This window comes from Hyperolius riggenbachi, chromosome 3 (genome assembly GCF_040937935.1).
Source record: "Hyperolius riggenbachi isolate aHypRig1 chromosome 3, aHypRig1.pri, whole genome shotgun sequence".
NCBI lineage: Eukaryota > Metazoa > Chordata > Amphibia > Anura > Hyperoliidae > Hyperolius > Hyperolius riggenbachi.
This window is the reverse complement of record NC_090648.1, coordinates 29,716,412-29,737,905: the sequence shown is the minus strand read 5'-3', so window position 1 is coordinate 29,737,905 and position 21,494 is coordinate 29,716,412. Positions and strand designations below refer to the sequence as shown.

Genomic DNA, 21,494 nt, shown 5'->3' with positions numbered 1-21,494 from the left:
TCTTCCCTCTCTGCTTCCTCCTTTCCTCCCTCTCTGCCTCCTCCCCTCCTCCCTCTCTGCTTCCTCCTTTCGCTCCCTCTCTGCTTCCTCCTTTCCTCCCTCTCTGCTCCTCTTTTCCTCCCTCTTTGCTTCCTCCCTCTTCCTCTCTGCTTCCTTCGCATCCCCCCTCTCTGCTTCCTACTCTTCTTCCTCTCTGCTTTTTCCCTCCTTCTCCTCTTGCCCCCCCCCCCCCCCCCCCTTCTTTTTCTCTCCTTCTGCCCACACTCACTCCCCTTTCCTACTTTGTCTCTTCAATTGTTTTTCCACCATTTTAACAGCTTTTAGATGGAATATTTTTCTACATATTTACATATACGTAACTCTCTATATACAAATTTGCTTTTTGTAAAAATATTTTGGTATAAAAAGAAATAATTAAAAAATTTAATGTGTGTGTGTTTATATATTAGAGTGCATGTGTGTGTGTGTATATATATATATATTAGGGTGTGGATGGTGTATGTGTGTATTGGGTGTGTGTGTGTGGTATAGGGATGTGTGTATGCGTGTTGGGGGGTTACTATACAGGTTTTTTTTCCAGAGATGAAAGTTCAAATATTGTTTTAGAATTGTTATACCTCGGGATACACTCTGTGTGTCCAATCTGTTTTATTATTGGCAGCATTGACAGGTACTCTCCCTCCTCAAACCTGCAGTCCGTTGTGCAGAACTAACCAAGCGGATCCGTTTCGAATGTAGCAATGTGATGGGATCCATTGGTTAACATTGGATCCGTTTGCATCTGTAAGGATTCGTTCAGGTACAGTCCTCTAAAACCAGAGGACTTCCCCAACCCTGTCCTCAAGACCCACCAACACTACATGTTTTGCAGAAAACCACAAACATGCACAGGTGAGGTAATTAGTATCTCAGCAGAGCTGATGATCTACCTCTGTGGATTTCCACAAAACATGCACTGTAGGTGGGCCTTGAGGACAGGGTTGGGGAACACTAGGACTGTTTTAACTGCCAATGTGAACCAGGCCTTATGGTGCAAGTATGTATGGGTTCTCTGTGTACTATTGTAAGTAAGGCCTTGTTCACATCATAAATTGCCGGCGCTTTTTCAAGTGCTGAGCAATTTTTTTTTTATTTTTTTTTTCACTTCCTGACGTCAGTCAGGAAGTGAAATCTTGTACCCGGAAATGAATAAATACAATGTATTTATTCATTAAAGCACTTGGGAAATCACTATGCAAAGTGCTTTTTCAAGCGTTTTGCGATTTCCCTATACCGGCCATTATAGGCAAATCGCCCAGTAAATGATACAGGCAGCGCTTTGGTGAGTGGATCTGAATTGAATCCTTCAGATGTCAACATTCTCATAGGGAATCATTGCACAAGGGCTTTTAAGGCGATTTCTGAAATCGCCTGCTCTTAAAAAAACACGAAAACACCCTAGGGGCTTGATTCACAAAGCGGTGCAAAGTGTTTGCACGCCAGTGAAAAGCCCCTTATCACGCCTAAACTCACTTTAGGCATGATAAGAAGCAACTCGCGCGAATTTTCCGCGCGCAAAGTTTTGCGCGCAGCAACCGCGCACCGCGCAGCGTCCCCGCTTCGCGCGAAGCTCCCATTAAGCCCTATGGGACTTTGCGCGCGCACGTACGCACGTACGCGCGGAAACTTCGCGCGAGTTAGAGCAAAAATCGGTGATAACTCAGTGGTGCAAAGGTTATCACGCCTAAAGTCTTTTAGGCGTGATAACTGAGTTATCACCGCTTTGTGAATCAAGCCCTTGGTGTGAACAAGCCCTTAAAGTACATTTAAACTAGGAGAAGTATGCTGCCTTACCTCTCCTGTAGAACAGAAGAAACCAGATAAACTGGAAAGTATTTTTATTAATGGCACACACACAAAAAATGTTTTTCGGGTTTTTGCCTGCTTCCTCGGGTCTGTTCCAAAACAGTGCCTGTGAGTCTGTGGCCAGCAAATGTGAGCACTTCTATGTGCCTAGAGCACTGTTTTTGTGCAGACCTGATGAAGCGGACAGAGACCTGCAAAACGCGTTGTCCTTTTAGTGCTATTAATAAAATTACTTTCCACTTAACCTGGTTTCTTCCATTCTTCAGGAGATGTAAGACAGCATACCTGTCCTATTATAAATGTACTTTTACACATACAATTTATTGAGTGCCTCTGAACTAGCTAGTTTCATGTAATCTGCATGCTCACTCCTATGTGGCTGGGTAGTGTACTGGTTAAGGGCTCTGCCTTTGAGATGGGAGCTCAGGGTTTAAATCCTGGCTATGGTCAGTACCTATTCAGTAAGGAGTTCAAGGCAAGACTCCCTAACATTGCAAGGTGGCCTCTTGAGCATGTCCCAGTGGCTGCAGCTCTTGAGCACTTTCAGTCTGACAGGAGAAAAGCGCGATATACCGTATTTTTCGGACTATAAGACGCTCCTGACCAATAAGGCGCAAATAGGTTTAGAGTACAAAAACCAGGGGAAAAAAAATGTACTAAACCGGGTGCATCCATAGTGAAGGGGCATCTTGTGGATTATGCCCTCTTTGTACTTCGTGCCCTCTTGTACCTCTTGTCTCACGGTGTCCTCCTCTCTCCTACTTGTGTACTCCTCTATTCCTCTTTTGTGTCCCCCTTGTACCTCTTGTGTCCCCCTCTATGCCCCTTTGCTTCCCCTGTGTCCTCAGTTTGTCCCCCTGTCCTCCTCTGCATGGGCACAGAACAGGGAGTCCCTGACATTGCGGCGGGTTGGAGGTTCGTGGCAAGCGTTCACAAGTCAGGAACTCTCTGCATTTGGATTATAGGATGCAGTGACTTTCTTCCCCTACTTTTGGTGGAGAAAAAGTGAGCCTTATAGTCCAAAAAATACAGTAAATGTTCGGATCAGATTATACTATTAGAGGCGGAGCATCAGCACAGAAGTTGGACAGCTGGCATTGCCTATTAGAGGATAAACATGGCAGCCTCCATATTCCACTCACTTCAGGCTCCCTTTAAGAGATCCTAACAGTTTTCTACACAGACGAAATTGCTTTCATTTATTGCTGCATTTGTCTTTGTTTGAGATAGTAATGGTTAATGAGATACTAATAACTTTGTTTATACAAATTTTATGGTAATTTATGCAAAGAAATGCAGCCTGGAAATGGACCTAACCACCAGTATTGTGAAAATCATAAAATGTAAAATACATGTAAGCACACACAAATAAGAAGTACGTTTCCTCCAGAGTAAAATGAGCTGTACATTACTTTTCTCCTATGTTGCTGTCACTTACACTAAACATCTGACAGAATCAGCAACCACCGACTCCGACAGATACCCAAAATTGCTCCAACTCCTTAACTCTGACTCCGCAGCCCTTACAGGACTATGAAGTGGGTACAAACCTCATCCGATGACTCAGCTTATGAAAACTCCGACTCCAGGTACCCAAAATTTGCTTTGACTCTGACTCCGACTCCACAGCCCTGATGCCTTGTTGATGGCAAGACAACAGGAATAATCACCTATTATTTATTATTATCTTTTATTGTGTTATTATAAAGCGTCAATCTATTGCACAGCAATGCACAATACAGTAGATAAATGGGGTTAATACACAAGGTAGGAACAAGATACAAGATCATACGGCGGGGGTAAATCTTAGGTTACAACAGATCAAGTCCATTCTAGCCCGTGAGAGAGATACCCGACAATGAGGGTGCTTGATCAAGCTGGAAACACTGGGGGGAGGGCTCTGCCACAGAGGCTTACAATCTAAAGGATGGGAGTAGAGTCCCATTTGGTGCATCTGTAGAGCAGAACATATTATGGTACAGAATGGGGGGGGGGGGCAAGCTAAGCATGAAGAGGTGAGTTTTGAGGGCTTGTTTGAAGGAATAATTGGAGGGGACGAGTCTGATGACTGGTGGGAGTGATTTCCAGAGAGTGGAAGCAGCCCTAGTTAAGTCCTGCAGTTGCGTGTGGGCTGACGTGCACAGGTTGTTGGAGGATCAGAGGGGGTGGGCTGGTATGTGCCTGAGAAGGAGATCAGAAATGTAGGTCGGGCAGGTCATGTACAAATCGGTATTTGTAGGCCAAGCACAGAAGGATATATGATATGGAAAGACAGTGAAGTTGCATGTGAGGAGTCTTAAAGGACAACTGAAGTGAGGAGAATATGGAGGCTGCCATATTTATTTCCTGTTAAACAATTCCAGTTGCCTGGCAGCCCTATAGATCTATTTGGCCAAGGTAGTGTCTGAATCACACCAGAAACAAGCATGCAGCTAATCTAGTCAGGTCTGACAATGATGTCAGGAACACCTGATTATTATTAGTGATTTATAAAGCTCCAACATATTCCGTGGCGCTGTACAAAGTAAGAAACTAACATGGGGTACATAATAGTACAGACAATGGTGTACACTAATATACATAATTAGTGACAAAACAGCCAGGCAACTGGTATTGCTTATAAGAAAATAAATATGGCAGCCTCCACATACCTTTCACTTCAGTTGTCCTTTAATGTTATTCCTTTCTGCTGCCACTCGCATTCCTTCCATGGGCATCTAAGTTCTTCTAGTCTTCTGATGGTTCCCCTCAATGGGCATGTGCGTGCTCCAAGGCAACCAGGCTATAGGTAGCTGCTGAGGAAATCAAAGGGCGTGGTATGTGTGGTGGGTGTGGCCTGAGAGCACTCAGGGGAGGGCAGGAGGTAGGGCCAGCTCGGACTTCAGCTATGGCAATTCTGTGGCATCAGCACTCAGGGACAAGGGCCATATTTTGAATTTTTAAAATTTAAAATATGTACAAATACATACAAATAAGAAGTACGTTTCTTCCAGAGTAAAATAAGCCATCAATTACTTTTTCTCCTATGTGGCTGTCACTTACAGTAGGTAGTAGAAATCTGACAGAAGTGACAGGTTTTGGACTAGTCCATTTCTTCATAGGGGATTCTCAGCAAGGCTTTAATTCTTTATAAAGATATTCCCTAAAAGGCATTTAAACTATGATGCTGGACAGTGGCGTAGCTAAGGAGCTGTGGGCCCGGATGCAAGTTTTAAATTGTGGCCCCCCCAAGCACTCTATACATAACAATTGATGCGGCGCACCAAAACCTGCCAATGGCAACTACAGTGTCAGAGGTGCAAGAAGGGGATGGGGAACAGCGTGTTACTGATTACCACTATTCAAAGTCTCTATAAAATGATTATTATGAGCACAGGACCAATAGAGAGCTAATACTGTGGTTGAGGGAGGGCCCCCCGATGCGGTCGCTACCTCTACACCCCCTATTGCTACGCCCCTGATGCTGGATAGCTACCCTGCTTTCTACACAGGTTTTGGCAGTTGGACAGAGCAACTGCCATTCACTAAGTGCTTTTGAAAATAAATAAATCCCTGAGAATCCCCCCCCCATGAAGAAATGGACTAGTCCAAAACCTGTCACTTCTGTCAGATTTCTACTACCTACTGTAAGTGACAGCACACAAAGTGATTTATGGCTCATTTTACTCTGGAAAAAACATACTTCTTATTTGTGTATGTTTGCACATATTTTAAATGTTACAATTTTTCACCATAGTGCCCCTTTAAATAAAATGCATAGAAAACGCGAAAGCGTACAACGCACGCAATACGCATGAAAAACGCATCCTATCACAAACACACCTGCGTAAAACGCCAGGAAAAACGTTGTTATATGTGAACCTAGCCTATACGTTTTTTGCTTGTACATCAAGATGTTGTCTGTATTGCAAAGCACTCTCAGACCAAATTACTGTATGTGTATATATATATATATATATATATATATACACACACACACCTATACTGTATATTATCCCTCTGCCTTGTGTCCTGTAACCTTCTTTCTTCTGTAGGTATGATCTGGTCCATTCTTGAAGCTGCGATGTAATCAGGCCCATAGGGTGAGAATAATGTTATGACAACAAATATAGAGGGACACAGCCTCAGAGCTGTTTAGGAAACAGGTCATTCTGCTGCAGTCGCACTTCCTCTTTAAATGCCACACCTCTGTCTGGCATCTGCCTGTGCTGGATTGTCCCCCATACCCGATGCTGGCATCATACAGGTCCTCTTGTCAGGATGACGTCACCTCTTGCTGCAGAGGAGGGGAGGAGATGAAAGGGTTACTGATATGGGGAGTGGTCAGAGGAGAAGAGAGAAAACGCAGAGGAGAGGAGATCACAGTCATTTTCCATCTCTCCTCCTGTGTGTGTGCAGACTGACCGCTGAGACCCAGGAGCTGACACTCTACAGGCCAGCACGTCATACAGGTATGTCTCTCCAGCTTTGATTGATGGCAGTGCTCTGACAATCTACATACACATGCTTCAATTTGGCCAAGGCGGCCAATAACGCATACATGTCATGTAAAAACGGCGCCACAAATTTGGGCGCAGGATGAAGACGATAAACGACTCACCCTGCTGCTGCAAAAGTCCCGGTGGTGCTAATCACTATTCCCCCTCCAGGCCACCATGAATAGAGGGGGAAAGACGTAATTCGGCTGCCAGCTATTGCTGGAGGACAAATTACAGTGTTTTTAAAGGACCACAAAAAGTAGGCAGTTAACATCAGACAGAACTGACAGGTTTTGGGCCAGTCCATCTCCTCATGTGGGATTCTCAGGGTTTTCTTTGTTTTCAACAGCATTTCCTGAACAGCAGCTTAACTGCCAAAATAGTAAGATAGCAGCCAGCCTCCCTACTCACTTGCACACTATTTTGTCAGATATATACTTTGCAACTGCTGTTCAGGAAATGCTCTTGAAATCAAATAAAACTCTGAGAGTCCCCCATGAGGAGATGGATTGGCCCAAAACCTGTCGGTTCTGTCAGACTTTAAAGGGACACTTAAGTCAAACAAAAAAAAAATGAGTTTTACTCACCTAGGGCTTCCAATAGCCCCCTGCAGCTGTCCGGTACCCTCGCCGTCTCCCTCCGATCCTCCTGGCCCCGCCGGCAGCCACGGCAGCCACTTCCTGTTTTGGTGACAGGAGCTGACAGGCTGGGGACGCGAGTGATTCTTCGCGTTCCTGGCCACAATAGCGCCATCTATGCTGCTATAGCATATATCATATACCATATAGCAGCATAGAGGGTGCTAATGTGTCTGGGAACGCGAAGAATCACTCGCGTCCCCAGCCTGTCAGCTCCTGTCACCGAAACAGGAAGTGGCTGCCGGCGGGGCCAGGAGGATCGGAGGGAGACGGCGAGGGTACCAGACAGCTGCAGGGGGCTATTGGAAGCCCCAGGTGAGTAAAACTCATTTTTTTTGTTTGACTTAAGTGTCCCTTTAACTGCTTACTTTATTGACGATAGTGGTCCTTTAAGTAATTTGAGCCCGTCTTTTTTTACCGGCACACAAATTAGCTTCTGAGTGCTGCTATGGCCATAATACACATTATGGCCTATGGAGGCACATGGTGCGCCCAGGTGTGCAGGTGCCTATCTCTTCTGCTTCGCCAATACCTACCCCTCTGCCGAGAGTTTATAGTGTGTGTACGGCAGGGCCTCGATATGCTGAGGGCATTAATCCACCCATCTTACTCTGCCCCCCCCCCCCAATGTGATGTTCCTCATGTGCTGCTACATCACCCTCACCTACCCCGTATAGTAACAGATCATGTCCCTAGCAATGTATCTATGCAGCTTCGATCCTGCACTGTTACCCAGGATCAGGACCCGACCCCAGCCATGCGACTTACCTCATATGTGTACATTGCGGCTTCATACTGCACCATAGGATGATACGATCGGGTACGGTTATTTCCGCCTTACGCCTGAGCTGGATCCCGGCAAGGTAAATAAATCAGCGCTTGTCGGGGGAGGATTGTGGGACGCTTCGGGGGAGCCAGCGCTGGATTGCCTGCAGCTATTGGGATGGGCGGTGCCTCATTGGGACCCTGTGGCTTCCCCCTCCCAAGGTAAGTACCCCCAGGGATGTTTTTTTTTAGTACAGGTTTTCTTTAAAGCGGAACTCTGAGCAAAACTGTTTTCTTATTAAGTTTTGTTTTCCTTTTAGATAGATTAAATCCATAACCTAGCTTCAGAACATTGTTTCAAGTATGATTGATGTCTGGACACTTCATATTTCACACAGTATCAGCCTCCCTTTCCTGCGAAAACCTGGATAGTTTTTATCACTTATTACTTTATTACTGTAAGTGACGGCGACCAGTGGCCTAGTAATAGGGGATGCAGAGGTTGGGACCGCACTAAAGAGGGCCCCACTAAGTGCCCTTCTTCATCCATCTTATTAGCTTTGCATTGGTGCTATCCTGATAATGAACACCCTCTATGGGCTTGTTCACCTCTAAGGGGCCTGTACACACTGCTGCGCTTGCGCTGCATTTTTAAAATCGCAAAGTCTTTTGAAAAAGAATGAAAATCATGATGACTTGTACACACTGGTGTGATGCGTTTTTAGAAAAACGCAATCGCAGTGCCTGCTGTGCTTTTTTAAGCACAGCGATTGAAAAAACTCATTCAAAGCGCATGCGCTTGCGTTTTTGCCTGCGCTTTTCAGAAGTCAGTATCAAAGAAGTCTCTGCAATTTCCTGATTCCTGTTGAAGTGTAAACTAGAAAAAAAAAACAAAGGATTCTTTAGCCAATCAGCAATTACAAGAAAAACGCAAACGCATCAAAAACGCAGGCAAAAGCGCATGCGTTTTTAAAAATGCATATGATGCATTTTTAAAACTACATGCACTTGCGATTTTAAAAACTACATGCGCTTGCGATTTTGCTTGCGTTTTTCAGTGTGTACAGGCCCTAGGGCATTTTTTTTTTTTAAACACCAGCGATTTTCAAAATCGCCCTAAAAGCGCTTGTGGAATGATTCCCTATGAGAGAGTTCACATCTGAGCGGTTCGTTTCCGATACGCTCAGAAAAGCAGTGCCTGGGTCATTTTTAAATCGATTTGCCTCAATGTAAGATATAGGGATAATGCAAAGAGCTTGAAAAAACGCTTTGTAGCGATTTCATGTATAAATACATTGTATTTATTCATTTCCAGCTGAAAGAGTTCACTGACTGATGTCAGGAAGTGGAAAAAAAAAAAGAATCGCTCTGCAAAATTGCTTAGAAAAGCTCTTTATAAAAATCGCAGCGCGTAAGTAAGCAAAAAAATATTGCACAAAAAATCTAGAAATGCTGGTGTTTTAGATGTGAGCAATGCCTCTATGTGCATTGAATGGTGATAATCCTGTTTTATTATTTAATGTTTTATAGTAGTGGTCTTTAATCACTGTACTTAACGACCACATCACGCCAACGAGCGTGACCGCGGCGGCAGCCCCAGGACCGCCTAACGCCGATTGGCGTCAAGTCCTGATGGAGCTGCAGTTTAGCAGGGAACGTGCATGCGCGATCATTCCCTGCCGGATCATGGAGGTCGATTCACGCGACCACGGCTGAGCCGACAGGCGAAAGAAATCCCCTGTGTTTACAATTGTACAGCGTTGCTATCTCCTGCAGCGCTGTACGAGGGACACTCGGCTGTCCCTCATAGCGGCTCTAATTTGTGTCCCTCTCATAGGCTGATGCACAGAGGGGAGGGGGGAGGGAGGGGGCGGGAGGGAGGGAAAATCCTCCCTCTTGTTTATATATATATATATATATATATATATATATATATATATATATATATATATATACTAGCCGTCCCGCGTCTTAGCATACGCCGCATCTTCTATCTATCTAATAGAGTACGTGCCTCAACCTTGAAGCAAGAAGAATAAAGGTGGGTACACACATCAGATAAAAGTCTTTGGAAAAATGAAAGATCACAGACCAATTTTACCCCCTTCCATGTAGTATCAGAGCCACACCTACGCAGTCTATTCTATTGAGCTGCACTCCCCATTAGATAGAAATCTTTGCAAGATGCTGCACACAAAGTTGCTGTACACATTCAAAAGATCATTATCTGCAAAAGATCCGTTCCTGCAAAAGATCAGTACCTACAAAATACATTCATAGTCTATATTTCCATGCGGATTATTGTGGACATTTTTCCGCATAAGGGCATAAGCATCCGCATACAATGAATTTTCGATGCTGGTCGAAAACACAAATATTTCTGAAGATTTTCGTGAAAATTCGCCAAAAAACGAAAACAGGATTTTCGATGCGAAAATGACTTAGGCGAAAATTCGCAAGCAACACTGCTACATGCTACATTAGCACTATCCAGGAGCGCCACAGGGAGGATTCCCAATGCCCCCTTTTTATACAACCGGAGGGACTGCGGGAACCACAGCGGCACCCCGGAGGGGGAGGCTAGGTGCCGCAGGCGACCCCCCCCCCCCCCCAAGCGTGGCCAGCGCCAGGGAGAGCCGTCTGCACCCACCTCCCAATATTAAAAACAGGCACTTACCTTAACGTCCATTGCGTTCTGCTACATGCGCATTAATTTTCTCATGGAAAGTATTTTTTGCAGTTTGTATCCTTTGGAGGCAGGTGGTGGATGGCTTGCTCCGGTGGTGTGAGCCCTGGAGTGAGTTGTCTGCACCTGTCCCCCCCCCCCCCCTCTGGAGTGCTGTATGTGAGCCAGCCCTGAGCTCTAAAGCTCGGGGTGACCCATGCTTCACTCCTTTCTCATGTGGTGCCCCCAAGTTAATGCGCATGTAGCAGAACGCAATGGACGTTAAGGTAAATGCCTGTTTTTAATATTGGGAGGTGGGTGTGGACGGCTCTCCCCGACGCTGGCCACGCTTGGGGGGGGGGGTCGCCTGCGCCTCCCCCTCCGGGGTGTCGCTGTGGTTCCCAGGCAGTGAGAGAGCCTGGGACCCTGTGGTCCCCCCGGTTGTATTAAAGGGGGGCATTGGGAATCCTCCCCGTGGCGCTCCTGGATAGTGCTAATGTAGCATGTAGCAGTGTTGCTTGCGAATTTTCGCCTCAAAAATCCCGTTTTCGTTTTTTGGCGAATTTTCACGAAAATCTTCAGAAATATTTGCGTTTTCGACCAGCATCGAAAATTCATTGTATGCGGATGCTTATGCCCTTATGCGGAAAAATGTCCACAATAATCCGCATGGAAATTCAATCTATGCGGACGTTTATACGGAAAAATGCCCGCAATAATGCGCAAGAAACTTCTTTGAATGCGGGCGCTAATGCCCTTATGTGGAAAATGTCCGCAATCATACGCAAGTAATGCGAAAATGACTGGCCTTAGGCGAAAATTAACGTGAAAAAAGATTTGCAAAGCTAGACTTGCTAGGGTAGGCCTCTTTTCCACGGACAGTTGATAGGCAGTAACATGCCTCTCAAACTCTTACAACTGCTCACTACTGCCTGGAAACTGCTTGTTGCTGCCTGGTATCTGCTCACTGCTGCCTGGTAACTGCTTGCTGCTGCCTGGTAACTGCTTGCTGCTGCCTGGTAACTGCTTGCTGCTGCCTGGTAACTGCTTGCTGCTGCCTGGTAACTGCTTGCTGCTGCCTGGTAACTGCTTACTGCTGCCTGGTAACTGCTTGCTGAGCACACAGCTCAACAGTCCGTGGAAAAGAAGCCTAAAACTTGGTGATTGAGCACGCATTCATTTTCTCATGCAAAGTACTTCTTCTTCTTGCTCGAAGGTTGAGGCACTTACTCTATTATATATATAGATATATAAAGATTGCAGCAGCGATCATAGACTTCCGTCCGACAGAGTGTCCTATTAAGGACACTAAAAGGAGGTGAAAATAATTTGTGTGTTGAGTTGTAGGGCGGTGCAGCACCGTAACAAAGCTGCACAGCCCTGTGCAGGGCCGTTTCTACCACCGTGCGGGCAGTGCGACTGCACTGAGCGCAGGCCAGCAGGTGAAGGAAGGTGGGCGCAGGATGGAGGACACTGCTAGGGAGCCGCTCAGTTTTTACGCTATTTTCTGTGCACACGTGTGTACAGCAGATATAAGCAGCCAGGTCCCCGGCGGCTGCACTGTGTGAGAAGCATAAGGCTTCTTTTTTTTCTCCCTTCCCTCCCGCCCTCCAATCACTAACTCTCATTTTTGAGCTGGTGCCTTTCTCCAGCCAATGAGAGTAAGGCAGCCAGCCGACCGAGCCCGCCCCTCTGTCTCCGTTAAGAAGACCAGGCAGAAGCAGCAACAGGACAAAAAGCTGCGTTCTGCTCTGTCCAGGATGTCCGCATTATTTTTCTTTTCAAGCCAGCCAGCCAGGTATAAATCTCCAGTGTAATCCTGTGAGACTGTGTCGTCTGCTCCGGAGGTATATGACCTCTGCAGCCAGGAGCAGATGGCACAGAATTCCTCTGCTTACTGTGTGTGACATTATGCAGAGCCCTGACAGCCAAGGCAGGGATGCATGTCTCACACAAACAATGCTGTACACAATAATGGATGGAAATCTTACCTAAAGTAATGCTCTGCAATTTAGTGTATTGTCTAGCATTGCACACAAAACTTTTGTTTCATTGTGAGCTGCATGTATTTTCTATTTAAGTTTCATAAATTATGTCAGTCATGCTGGTTTCTCAGTGAATTGAATAATATAAATCTGGAGGACCTGTATGGGCCATTTGGGGGATTCTAAGGTGGCTGTGACACAATTACTTGGGGGGTTCTCTCTGGCTGAGGGGGTTTGGGAGGACTTGCATGTGCCACTGGGGGTGGGGTGCTTACCAACTAAGGTAGGTTTGTTGTCCTGTCAGTGCCAACCCAAGACCTCCATTATGTGGGGGTGGGGGACACCTACCTATCTATCTAACCTATATTGGGAGTACCTACCTATATAATCTATACTAGGGGCAGCTACCTATCTAACCTGTACTGGGGGCACCTACCTATCTAGCTTATACTGGGGGCACCTACCTATCTAGCTTATACTGGGGGCACCTACCTATGTAACCTATACTGGGGGCACCTATCTATCTAACCTGTACTGGGGGCTTCTACCTATCTAAGCTTTACTGGGGGCACCTACCTATCTAACCTGTACTGGGGGCACCTACCTATCTAGCTTATACTGGGGGCACCTACCTATCTAGCTTATACTGGGGCACCTACCTATGTAACCTACACTGGGGGCAGCTACCTATCTAGCCTATACTGGGGCACCTACCTATCTAACCTGTACTGGAGGCTCCTACCTATCTAGCCTATACTGGGGGCACCTACCTATCTAACCTATACCTGGGGCTTCTACCTATCTAGCTTATACTGGGGTCACCTACTCATCTAACCTATACTGGGGCACCTACCCATCTAACCTATACTGGGGGCACCTACCTATGTAACCTATGCTGCGGGCAACTATACTTGCTACCTATACTGGAGGCACCTACCTGGCTAACCTATACTGGGGCACCTATGCGAGGCTACCTATACCAGGGGGACCTATAGCTGGCTACCTATACTGAGTGCAACTGAACCTGGCTAACCTATATTGCGGGCACCTATACCTGGCTCCGCGTGGGGGCGCAATTTTTACATCCTCGCCCTGGGTGCATTTTAGCCTAGAAACTGCCCTGGCCCTGTGTAATGAAAAATGGCCTGGTCACTAGGGGGGTGTAAGCCTGCCTTAGGTCCTGAAGTGGTTAAAGGACACCAGAAGTCAGAGGGATGTGGACACCATATGTCATTCCATAGACTGCTCAATCTATGCTACGTTTAGTTTTTTCCGTAAATCTCAGCTCGTCTGTTACATAATTTTTGACCTTGTTGTGTAATATTTGATGCATAATTTTGTTTTAAAATAATAATAATAATAATCCGAACATTTGTATAGCACTTTTCTCCTGTCGGACTCAAAGCTCTCAAGAGCTGCAGCCACTGGGACGTGCTCAGGAGGCCACCCTGCAGTGTTAGGGAGTCTTGCCTTGAACTCTCTACTGAATAGGTACTTGACCTAGCCAGGATTCAAACCCTGGTCTCCCATGTCAAAGGCAGAGCCCTTAACCAGTACACTATCCAGCCACGTAAACAATTATAGTTTCACTCTAGCGTTTGTTCTGAATATCCTCTGCAGAGAATCCTGCCTTTCAGATAGTGTTACCATAATTGTTTTATTATTATATTGTTATGCCCAGTTAGGTTGTTGAAATAACCTTTTTCCTACAGAACTAGCTAGAATTAGAATCACATCTTCTCACGATCTTGAGAAGTGGTGGCAGCTTACCCGATCTCTGAACGAGATTGTAGATTGTATTGATTGTACATACAATCAAAATCGCCAACCAGTATAAAAGGTTACTTTGCACTCTACTCACAAAACTTCTCATAAATAACTTATTTGTCACCTATTTGATAAAAATAACCTTTCAGCGCATTCACAAGCAAAATAATCACTCAAAGTAAGTTGTTCCTGATTAACCTCATTTCAATATTACTTTTCTTACCTTAATTATATTATATTTTTGCTCATTGGAAGCTTAAAAAAATAACATAGACAAAGTGAAAACAGAGGAAAACAGGTAAAAAAGCTTTGTGAATGATGCCCTTTGTCTGCAGTGCTGAATGCCTTCAGAATCAAATCAAAGATAGCTTTATTGGCATGACCAAGATTCATTACAGGTATTGCCAAAGCAAGGGGAAATAGGGGACATGGGAGGGGGTGGGGTAGGGGGACAATGGCTAAGCAGTCTGTGGACATGTTTTAGGTTTACATTTCCGTTATGCTCCTCTCACTCTGTGGCATGCTGTGACAAGTGTGCAGCGATTGTCACTGTGGATTCCTCTTCTCCCAGTAAGATATATGTTTTTCTCTCATCTTCCAATGTAAGAAAGTCTGGGAAAAGTTCCAACAATTTCTTAAAGTAAGTGTCCCTGGTTGCAGTATATTTAGGGCAGTGCAGCAGGAAGTGGCTTTCATCCTCAAGGGTCTTCTGGTCACAGTATTGGCATAGTCTCTCCTCCCTGGGTTTGTACGTCTGTCTGTGTCTCCTAGACTCTATTTCGAGGTTGTGAGCACTCAATCTGTAGACACTCAGGATTTTCCTCTCTTGAGAGTTTTGCAGCTCCTCAGTAAGAGCTCGTTCACACGAAAGGCGGTTTTCTAATTTTTTAAGTGCTGGTGATTTTTCAAAACAAAATCGCCCTGAAAGCGCTTACACTATGATTCTCTTTGAGACAGTTCAAATCTGAGTGGTTCGTTTCCGATCCGCTCAGAAAAGCGGTGCATGGGCCATTTTTGAGGCGATTTTGCCTCAATTGAAGGTATAGGAAAAACGCAAATGCTCACAAAATGGCTTTGTGCAGAGATTGCGTTTTAATTTTTAAGAATAAATACATTGTATTTATTATTTTCCGGATCAAGGAGTTCACTTCCTGACTAACGTCAGGAAGTGAAAAAATGCAATCGCGCGACAAATCCGCTTAGAAAAGCGGTTCACAAAAAAAACCAGCATGCAGGTAATCGCCGGGAATCAGAAAGAAAAATTACTTCAAAAAACGCCCAACGTGGAAGGAACGCAATGTGAACAAGGTCTCACTGAGGTGCTGAATAGCTAGCTGTGTCAAAGGAAACAGGAATTGAAGGGTGAGGTCACACTTCCCATATATGTAATTCAGCAAACGCTACCTCCAAAAATATGAAATGCAGCAAACATTACCCCAGATATGAAATGCAGCAAACCACGCCTCCCAGATATGAAATGCAGAAAACGTTACCCCAGATATGAAATGCAGCAAATGTCTCCCAAATAAGGAATGCAGCAAACATTACCTCCACATATGAAATGCAACAAATGGCACCTCAGCATATGAAATGCAGCAAATTTTACCCCAGAAATGAAATGTAGCAGTCAATACCTCCCAGACATGAAATACAGAAAACATTACCCCACATATGAAACGCAGCAGTCATTACCCCAGACATAAAATGCAGAAAATGTTAACCCACACATGAAATGCAACAAATGTGGTCCCTACACATGCAATGCAGCAAACAGCACCCCACACACATGAAATGCATCAAACATTAGCACCTTGTGGAGTGAATATTTACATTTTATTCGCACCAGTACTGTATATCGATGTCGATCTGCAGCAGTAGTCTGATCAGGATCACCAACTGCAAAAGCTCCTCCTTGGCCAGGCCATGTGGCTGGGGACACACCTGAGTCTATAAAATGTGGAGGATTCAGCTGTAGAATGTTACTGAAGGCCACCTCTCCTATTTACCAGAAAGCGTTAAATACAGTTAACAAAAAAAAACACATATTTTATAATAAGTTCACATTTAAATATTTTATTACATTTTTTACTGTTATCCCTATTTCCATTACAGATGTAGCCTGAGTCCTGTCTGCAGATCAGCATGTCTTCAGGTAAGGACCGGGTTATTAAGTATCCATCACAGTGAACTAATGTTAAAACTCTGGCTCACCCTCCAGAGTTCTTATTATAAGTAGAGATGTAGCGAACGGTTCCAGGCGAACTTTGGTGGTTCGCGTTCGCCTACACCAGGCGAACTTTTGCGGAAGTTCGATTCACCCCATAATGCACTATGAGGGTCAACTTTGACCCTCTGCATCACAGTCAGCAGGCACATTGTAGCCAGTCAGGCTACACTGAGCTCTGGAGCCCCACCCCCCTTATATAAGGCAGCCTCGGGCGGCCATTACACTCACTCGTCTGCCTGCTATTAGACAGACTAGGGCGAGCTGCTGCAGATTGTTCTCCTAGGGACAAATTAGTTAGGTTCTTGACTGCTTAGCTTGCTCCTGGCTGATTATTATTGCTTTTATAGCACCCCTTTTTAGAGCTAATCCTGTACTTTTTATTTTTTTCTGTGTGTCAAACTGACACTTTTGTTGCATGCACAGCCTTGCTAATTCATAGTGTGTGTGCCACTGCCAGCAGCCCAGCACATTCAGTGACTACCTGTGTTTGTGACAGGGAGCTGCACATTGTACTACCCAGCCAGTACTGCATATACCCAGTACCTGTTGTGTTTACTTAACCCACCTCATCACTGCATATACCTAGCTTTCTGTTGAGTGAACCCAGGTCACTGCATCTAACTACCTGTTGTGTTGAGTGAACCCAGGTCACAAACCAGGTAGAGGAAGAGGTAGAGGCAGACCCAGAGTAAGGCCACCTGGCACCGGCAGGTCTGTGCATGGTGATGGTGGTGAAATCACTGATTCACAGCCACTACTGCAACAACAAGAAGAAGGCGCAGGTACACCACCTCATACGTCTGAGTTAGGTGGCGATAGTATGGACGTAACGTGTGAGGAGGGGGATGATGAACCACCTGATGTTGGTGCAGTTGTGGAGGTGTCTGAGGAAAGCGAAGCTGCGCAGGAGGATTATGATGCCGATTATATGGATGTGACGTATGTTCCCAATAGAGGAGATGACCAAGGGGCATAGTTCAGAGGGGGAGACAGAGAGGAGTAGGAGGAGACGAGTCCATGATAGAAGCAGAGGGAGCTCGTCCTCCGAAATAGCTGGGGGCAGTGTCCGGCGCCATGTAACGCCAGCTATGGACACCCAGCCAACATACTCTTCAACGTCAGCTGCTGATGCCACCATAGCGCCATCACCCCAGGGGGGCTCAGCGGTTTGGAAATTTTTTAACATGTGTGTCTCAGATCGGAGGAAAACCATCTGTTGTCTCTGCCAGCAAAAATTGAGTCGTGGAAAGGCCAACTCTCACGTAGGGGCAAGTGCCTTACGAAGGCACCTGGAGAAAAGGCACAAACAGCTATGGCAAGAACACCTGAGGAAAAGCAGCACCCAAAAGAAAAGCCACCCTCCTTCTCCTTTTCCTCCTTCAGGTGCATTGTCTTCATCCACTTTCTCCCTTGCACCTTCACAGTCACCCTCCTCCACACCGACTCTGCCCTTGAGCGGTTCCTTCTCCTCCGCCCACAGCAGTAGCCAGCTGTCCGTAAAGGAAGTATTTGAGCGTAATAAGCAAATGTCTGCCAGTCACCCTCTTGCCCGGCGTCTGACAGCTGGCGTGGCGGAACTATTAGCTCGCCAGCAATTACCATACAAGCTGGTGGAGTCAGAGGCTTTACATAAATTTGTGGCCATTGGGACACCGCAGCGGAAGATACCAGGCCGCAATTATTTTCACAAAAGGCCATACCCAAACTGTACCGTGCAGTTGAGAGGCAAGTGGTGTCATCTATTGCAAAGAGCGTTGGGTCAAGGCTCCACCTGACCACGGATGCCTGGTCTGCCAAGCATGGGCAGGGCCGCTACATTATGTACACAGCCCATTGGGTCAACCTGGTGACCGATGGCAGCAAGCAGGGAGTACGTGGCTGCGCAGCGGACCGACTTGTGACACCTCCATGGCTTGCAGGCAGGCCTCCTGCCACCTCCTCTATGCCTGCTACATCCTCTTCGCTGTCGTCATCTTCCTACTCCTCCTTGGCTGGTGCCACTGTCTCCTCTCCAGCTACACAGCCCCTGCACCCCAGGGCCTATGCTGCATGCCAGGTACGACGGTGTCACGCCGTCTTAGACATGTCTTGCCTCAAAGCGGAGAGTCACACTGGAGCAGCTCTCCTGGCTGCTCTTAACGAACAGGTGGAGCAATGGCTGACCCTGCACAAGCTGGAGATCGGCAGCGTGGTTTGTGACAACGGCAGCAATCTCATTTCCGCGTTGAATTTGGGAAAGCTGACACATGTACCCTGCATGGCACATGTGCTGAATCTGGTTGTGCAAAGATTTGTGTCCAAGTACCCAGGCTTAGAGGACGTCCTGAAGCAGGCCAGGAAGTTGTGTGGGCATTTCAGGCGGTCTTACACGGCCATGGCACGCTTTGCGGACATTCAGCGTAGAAACAACTTGCCGGTGAGACGCCTGATTTGCGATAGCCTGACTCGCTGGAATTCCACCCTGCTCCTGTTCTTTCGCCTGCTAGACCAGGAGAAAGCCGTCACCCAGTACCTGTATAATTACAGTAGAAGGACACAATCTGGGAAGATGGGGATGTTGTGGCCCAACAACTAGACACTGATGCGAAATGCATGCAGGATCATGCAGCCCTTTGAGGAGGTGACCAAACTGGTGAGTCGCGCTGAGGGCACCATCAGCGACTTGATCCCCTACGCTTACTTCATGGAGCGTGCCATGCGTAGAGTGGTGTATACAGCTGTGGAGGAGCATGAACGAGAACAGTTACAGCAGGAGGAGTAGTGGGAGCAATTTTCATCCGAACCAGATGTTTCCTCAACACCTGCGGCAGCACAGAGGGTGTAGGAGGAGGAAGAAGAGGAGTCGTGTGGGGAAGGAGAGGAGTCAGACTCGGATGATGATGATGATGAGGAAGGTGTTTCTGTGGAGGAGGAAGAGGCGGCGGAAGAAGAACAACCGCAGCAGCCGTCACAGGGGGCTTCTGCTGCTCCACGTTCCCGTGGTATTGTTCGTGGCTGGGGGGAGGAAGAGGAGTTGCGTGCCGTCACTCAGGAAGAGCAAGAGGAGATGGAGAGTACGTCTGCATCCAGCTTTGTGCAGATGGCCTCTTTCATGTTGTCCAGCCTGTTGAGGGACCCCCGTATCAAAAAACTCAAGGCGAATGACCTGTACTGGGTGGCCACGCTACTAGACCCTCGGTACAGGCACAAAGTGGTGGACTTGTTAACAACTCAACAGAAGGTGGAAAGGATGCAGCACTTGCAGAACAAGCTGTCAATGATGCTTTACAATGCGTTTAAGGGTGATGTGACAGCACAATGCAATCAAGGTACCACTGGCAGTAATCCTCCTCCTCCCAAGTCCACGCAGGCAAGGACAGGACGCTCCAGCGATCACAGGGTGATGTCGGACATGCGGACATTCTTTAGTCCAACGCCTCGCCATAGTCCTTCCGGATCCACCCTCCACCAACGCCTGGATTGGCAGGCCGCAGGTAGCCAACTACCTGGCCTTGAGTGTGGATGTAGACACTGCGAGCAGCGACGATGTACCCTTGGACTACTGGTTGCGCAGGCTTGACCTGTGGCCAGAGCTGTCCCAATTTGCCATACAACTTCTCTCTTGCCATGCCGCAAGCGTCCTGTCAGAAAGGACCTTCAGTGCAGCTGGAGGCATTGTCACTGAGAAGAGAAGTTGCCTAAGTCACGACAGTGTTCAATACCTGACCTTTATCAAAATGAATGAGGCATGGATCCCGGAGGGCTACTGCACGACCAAAGACTAAGTCAGTCCCCACACACAGCATCTCTGCCTGCAGGCCGCTTGACTACCTTCTCCGCCACCACCATCAGGGTCCAGGACTCTAGGCGGATTCCTGAATTTTTAAGGCCGCTGCTAGCAGCGGCTGCTATACTAATTTTTCTGGTGCGTGTACATGCCTGCCTAATTTTTCTGGCTGCACTGCGGGCGGCTGCAACAAAAAAACAAAAGGCATGTACATGTGCCCATCCCCCTTCGTGATCATTACCTTGCCGCGGTGAAGGGGCTTGCGTATCACAATGAAGCAATGACTGCCGGCTATTTGAGTGTCTCGGGTGGGGGTGGCACACAAAAGATAATAAGGTCGTTGCTTCATTGTGGTCAGACCAAATTTGATCAGCTGGACAGTCACTGTTGTTCTATCATTTAGCTACCACAGCCCGGCGACCATATGGGCTTGAAAACAGCCACGGCCTACACTCTTGCCATGGTGCGCACCAGTCCAGCACGGCCGTCACTACGCAAACAGCTGTTTGTGGTGCGTTACACAGTGAGTTTGGTGTGTCAGTGTGAAGCAGTACTCTAATTACACTCCCTGATTGATGTATACACATGCAAAATGTTCGAAAGCACTTTAGGCCTGCAATTTATCATTGAATGTGATTTTGGCCCTTAAAACGCTGCTTTGCGTCAAATCCAGATTTTACCCCGCGACTTTGGACATGTATCCCACTCTGCCATGCCCCCCTCCAGGTGTTAGACCCCTTGAAACATGTTTTCCATCACTTTTGTGGCCAGCATAATTTGTTCTATTTTTCAAAGTTCGCCTCCCCATTGAAGTCTATTGCGGTTCGCAAACTTTTCCGCAAACCAAACCTTCCGCGGAAGTTCGCGAACCGAAAATCGGAGGTTCGCGACATCACTAATTACAAGTAAAGCTAAAAATGACAAAAAAAAAATATAAAAAATGTCAAAAACTATAATGTTGTATTTTTGAAAACGATAATTATTGCATGCCCAAATTTCTGCTTTGGGTGCCTAATTGCCCATATTTGCATTAGTGCCTATGGGACACTCATATAGTCCATTAAGCACACAGGCTTACTGGAATATCAAGTGAATGTTATTGTCCCATCACACACATGTACAATACATAAGACTGTTTAATCGACAATCGTTTCGAGGCCTGTATGGTACTCTTTGTCAAGGCATGGGGCAGACAAACGTGTACATGTTTGTCTACCCCATGCCTTGATAGAGGGTACCATACAGGCCCTGAAACGTCCATCGGTTATAAAGTCAGATGTATTGCTAACATGTGTGATGGGACAATAAAGTTTTCTTGAAGTTCCAGCAAGTCTTTGTGCGGATTCCTCCTTTGAATT

General features: G+C 46.5%; 2 protein-coding genes across 2 annotated transcripts in view; both read left to right on the top strand.

Annotated features, from left to right (window-relative positions):
- LOC137561995 (phospholipid scramblase 3-like) overlaps nucleotides 1-5,914 on the top strand; it is a 40,978-nt gene extending 35,064 nt beyond the window's left edge. Inside the window, exon 8 of the mRNA XM_068273338.1 lies at nucleotides 5,880-5,914. Coding sequence (XP_068129439.1) covers nucleotides 5,880-5,914 — 35 coding nt within the window. The remainder of the gene's footprint in view (nucleotides 1-5,879) is intronic.
- Nucleotides 5,915-6,205: 291 nt separating this feature from the next.
- The window catches only part of LOC137560896 (phospholipid scramblase 1-like), a 38,442-nt gene continuing 23,153 nt past the window's right edge, over nucleotides 6,206-21,494 (top strand). Inside the window, exons 1-2 of the mRNA XM_068272056.1 lie at nucleotides 6,206-6,296; nucleotides 16,256-16,295. Coding sequence (XP_068128157.1) covers nucleotides 16,286-16,295 — 10 coding nt within the window. The 5' untranslated portion in view covers nucleotides 6,206-6,296; nucleotides 16,256-16,285. The remainder of the gene's footprint in view (nucleotides 6,297-16,255; nucleotides 16,296-21,494) is intronic.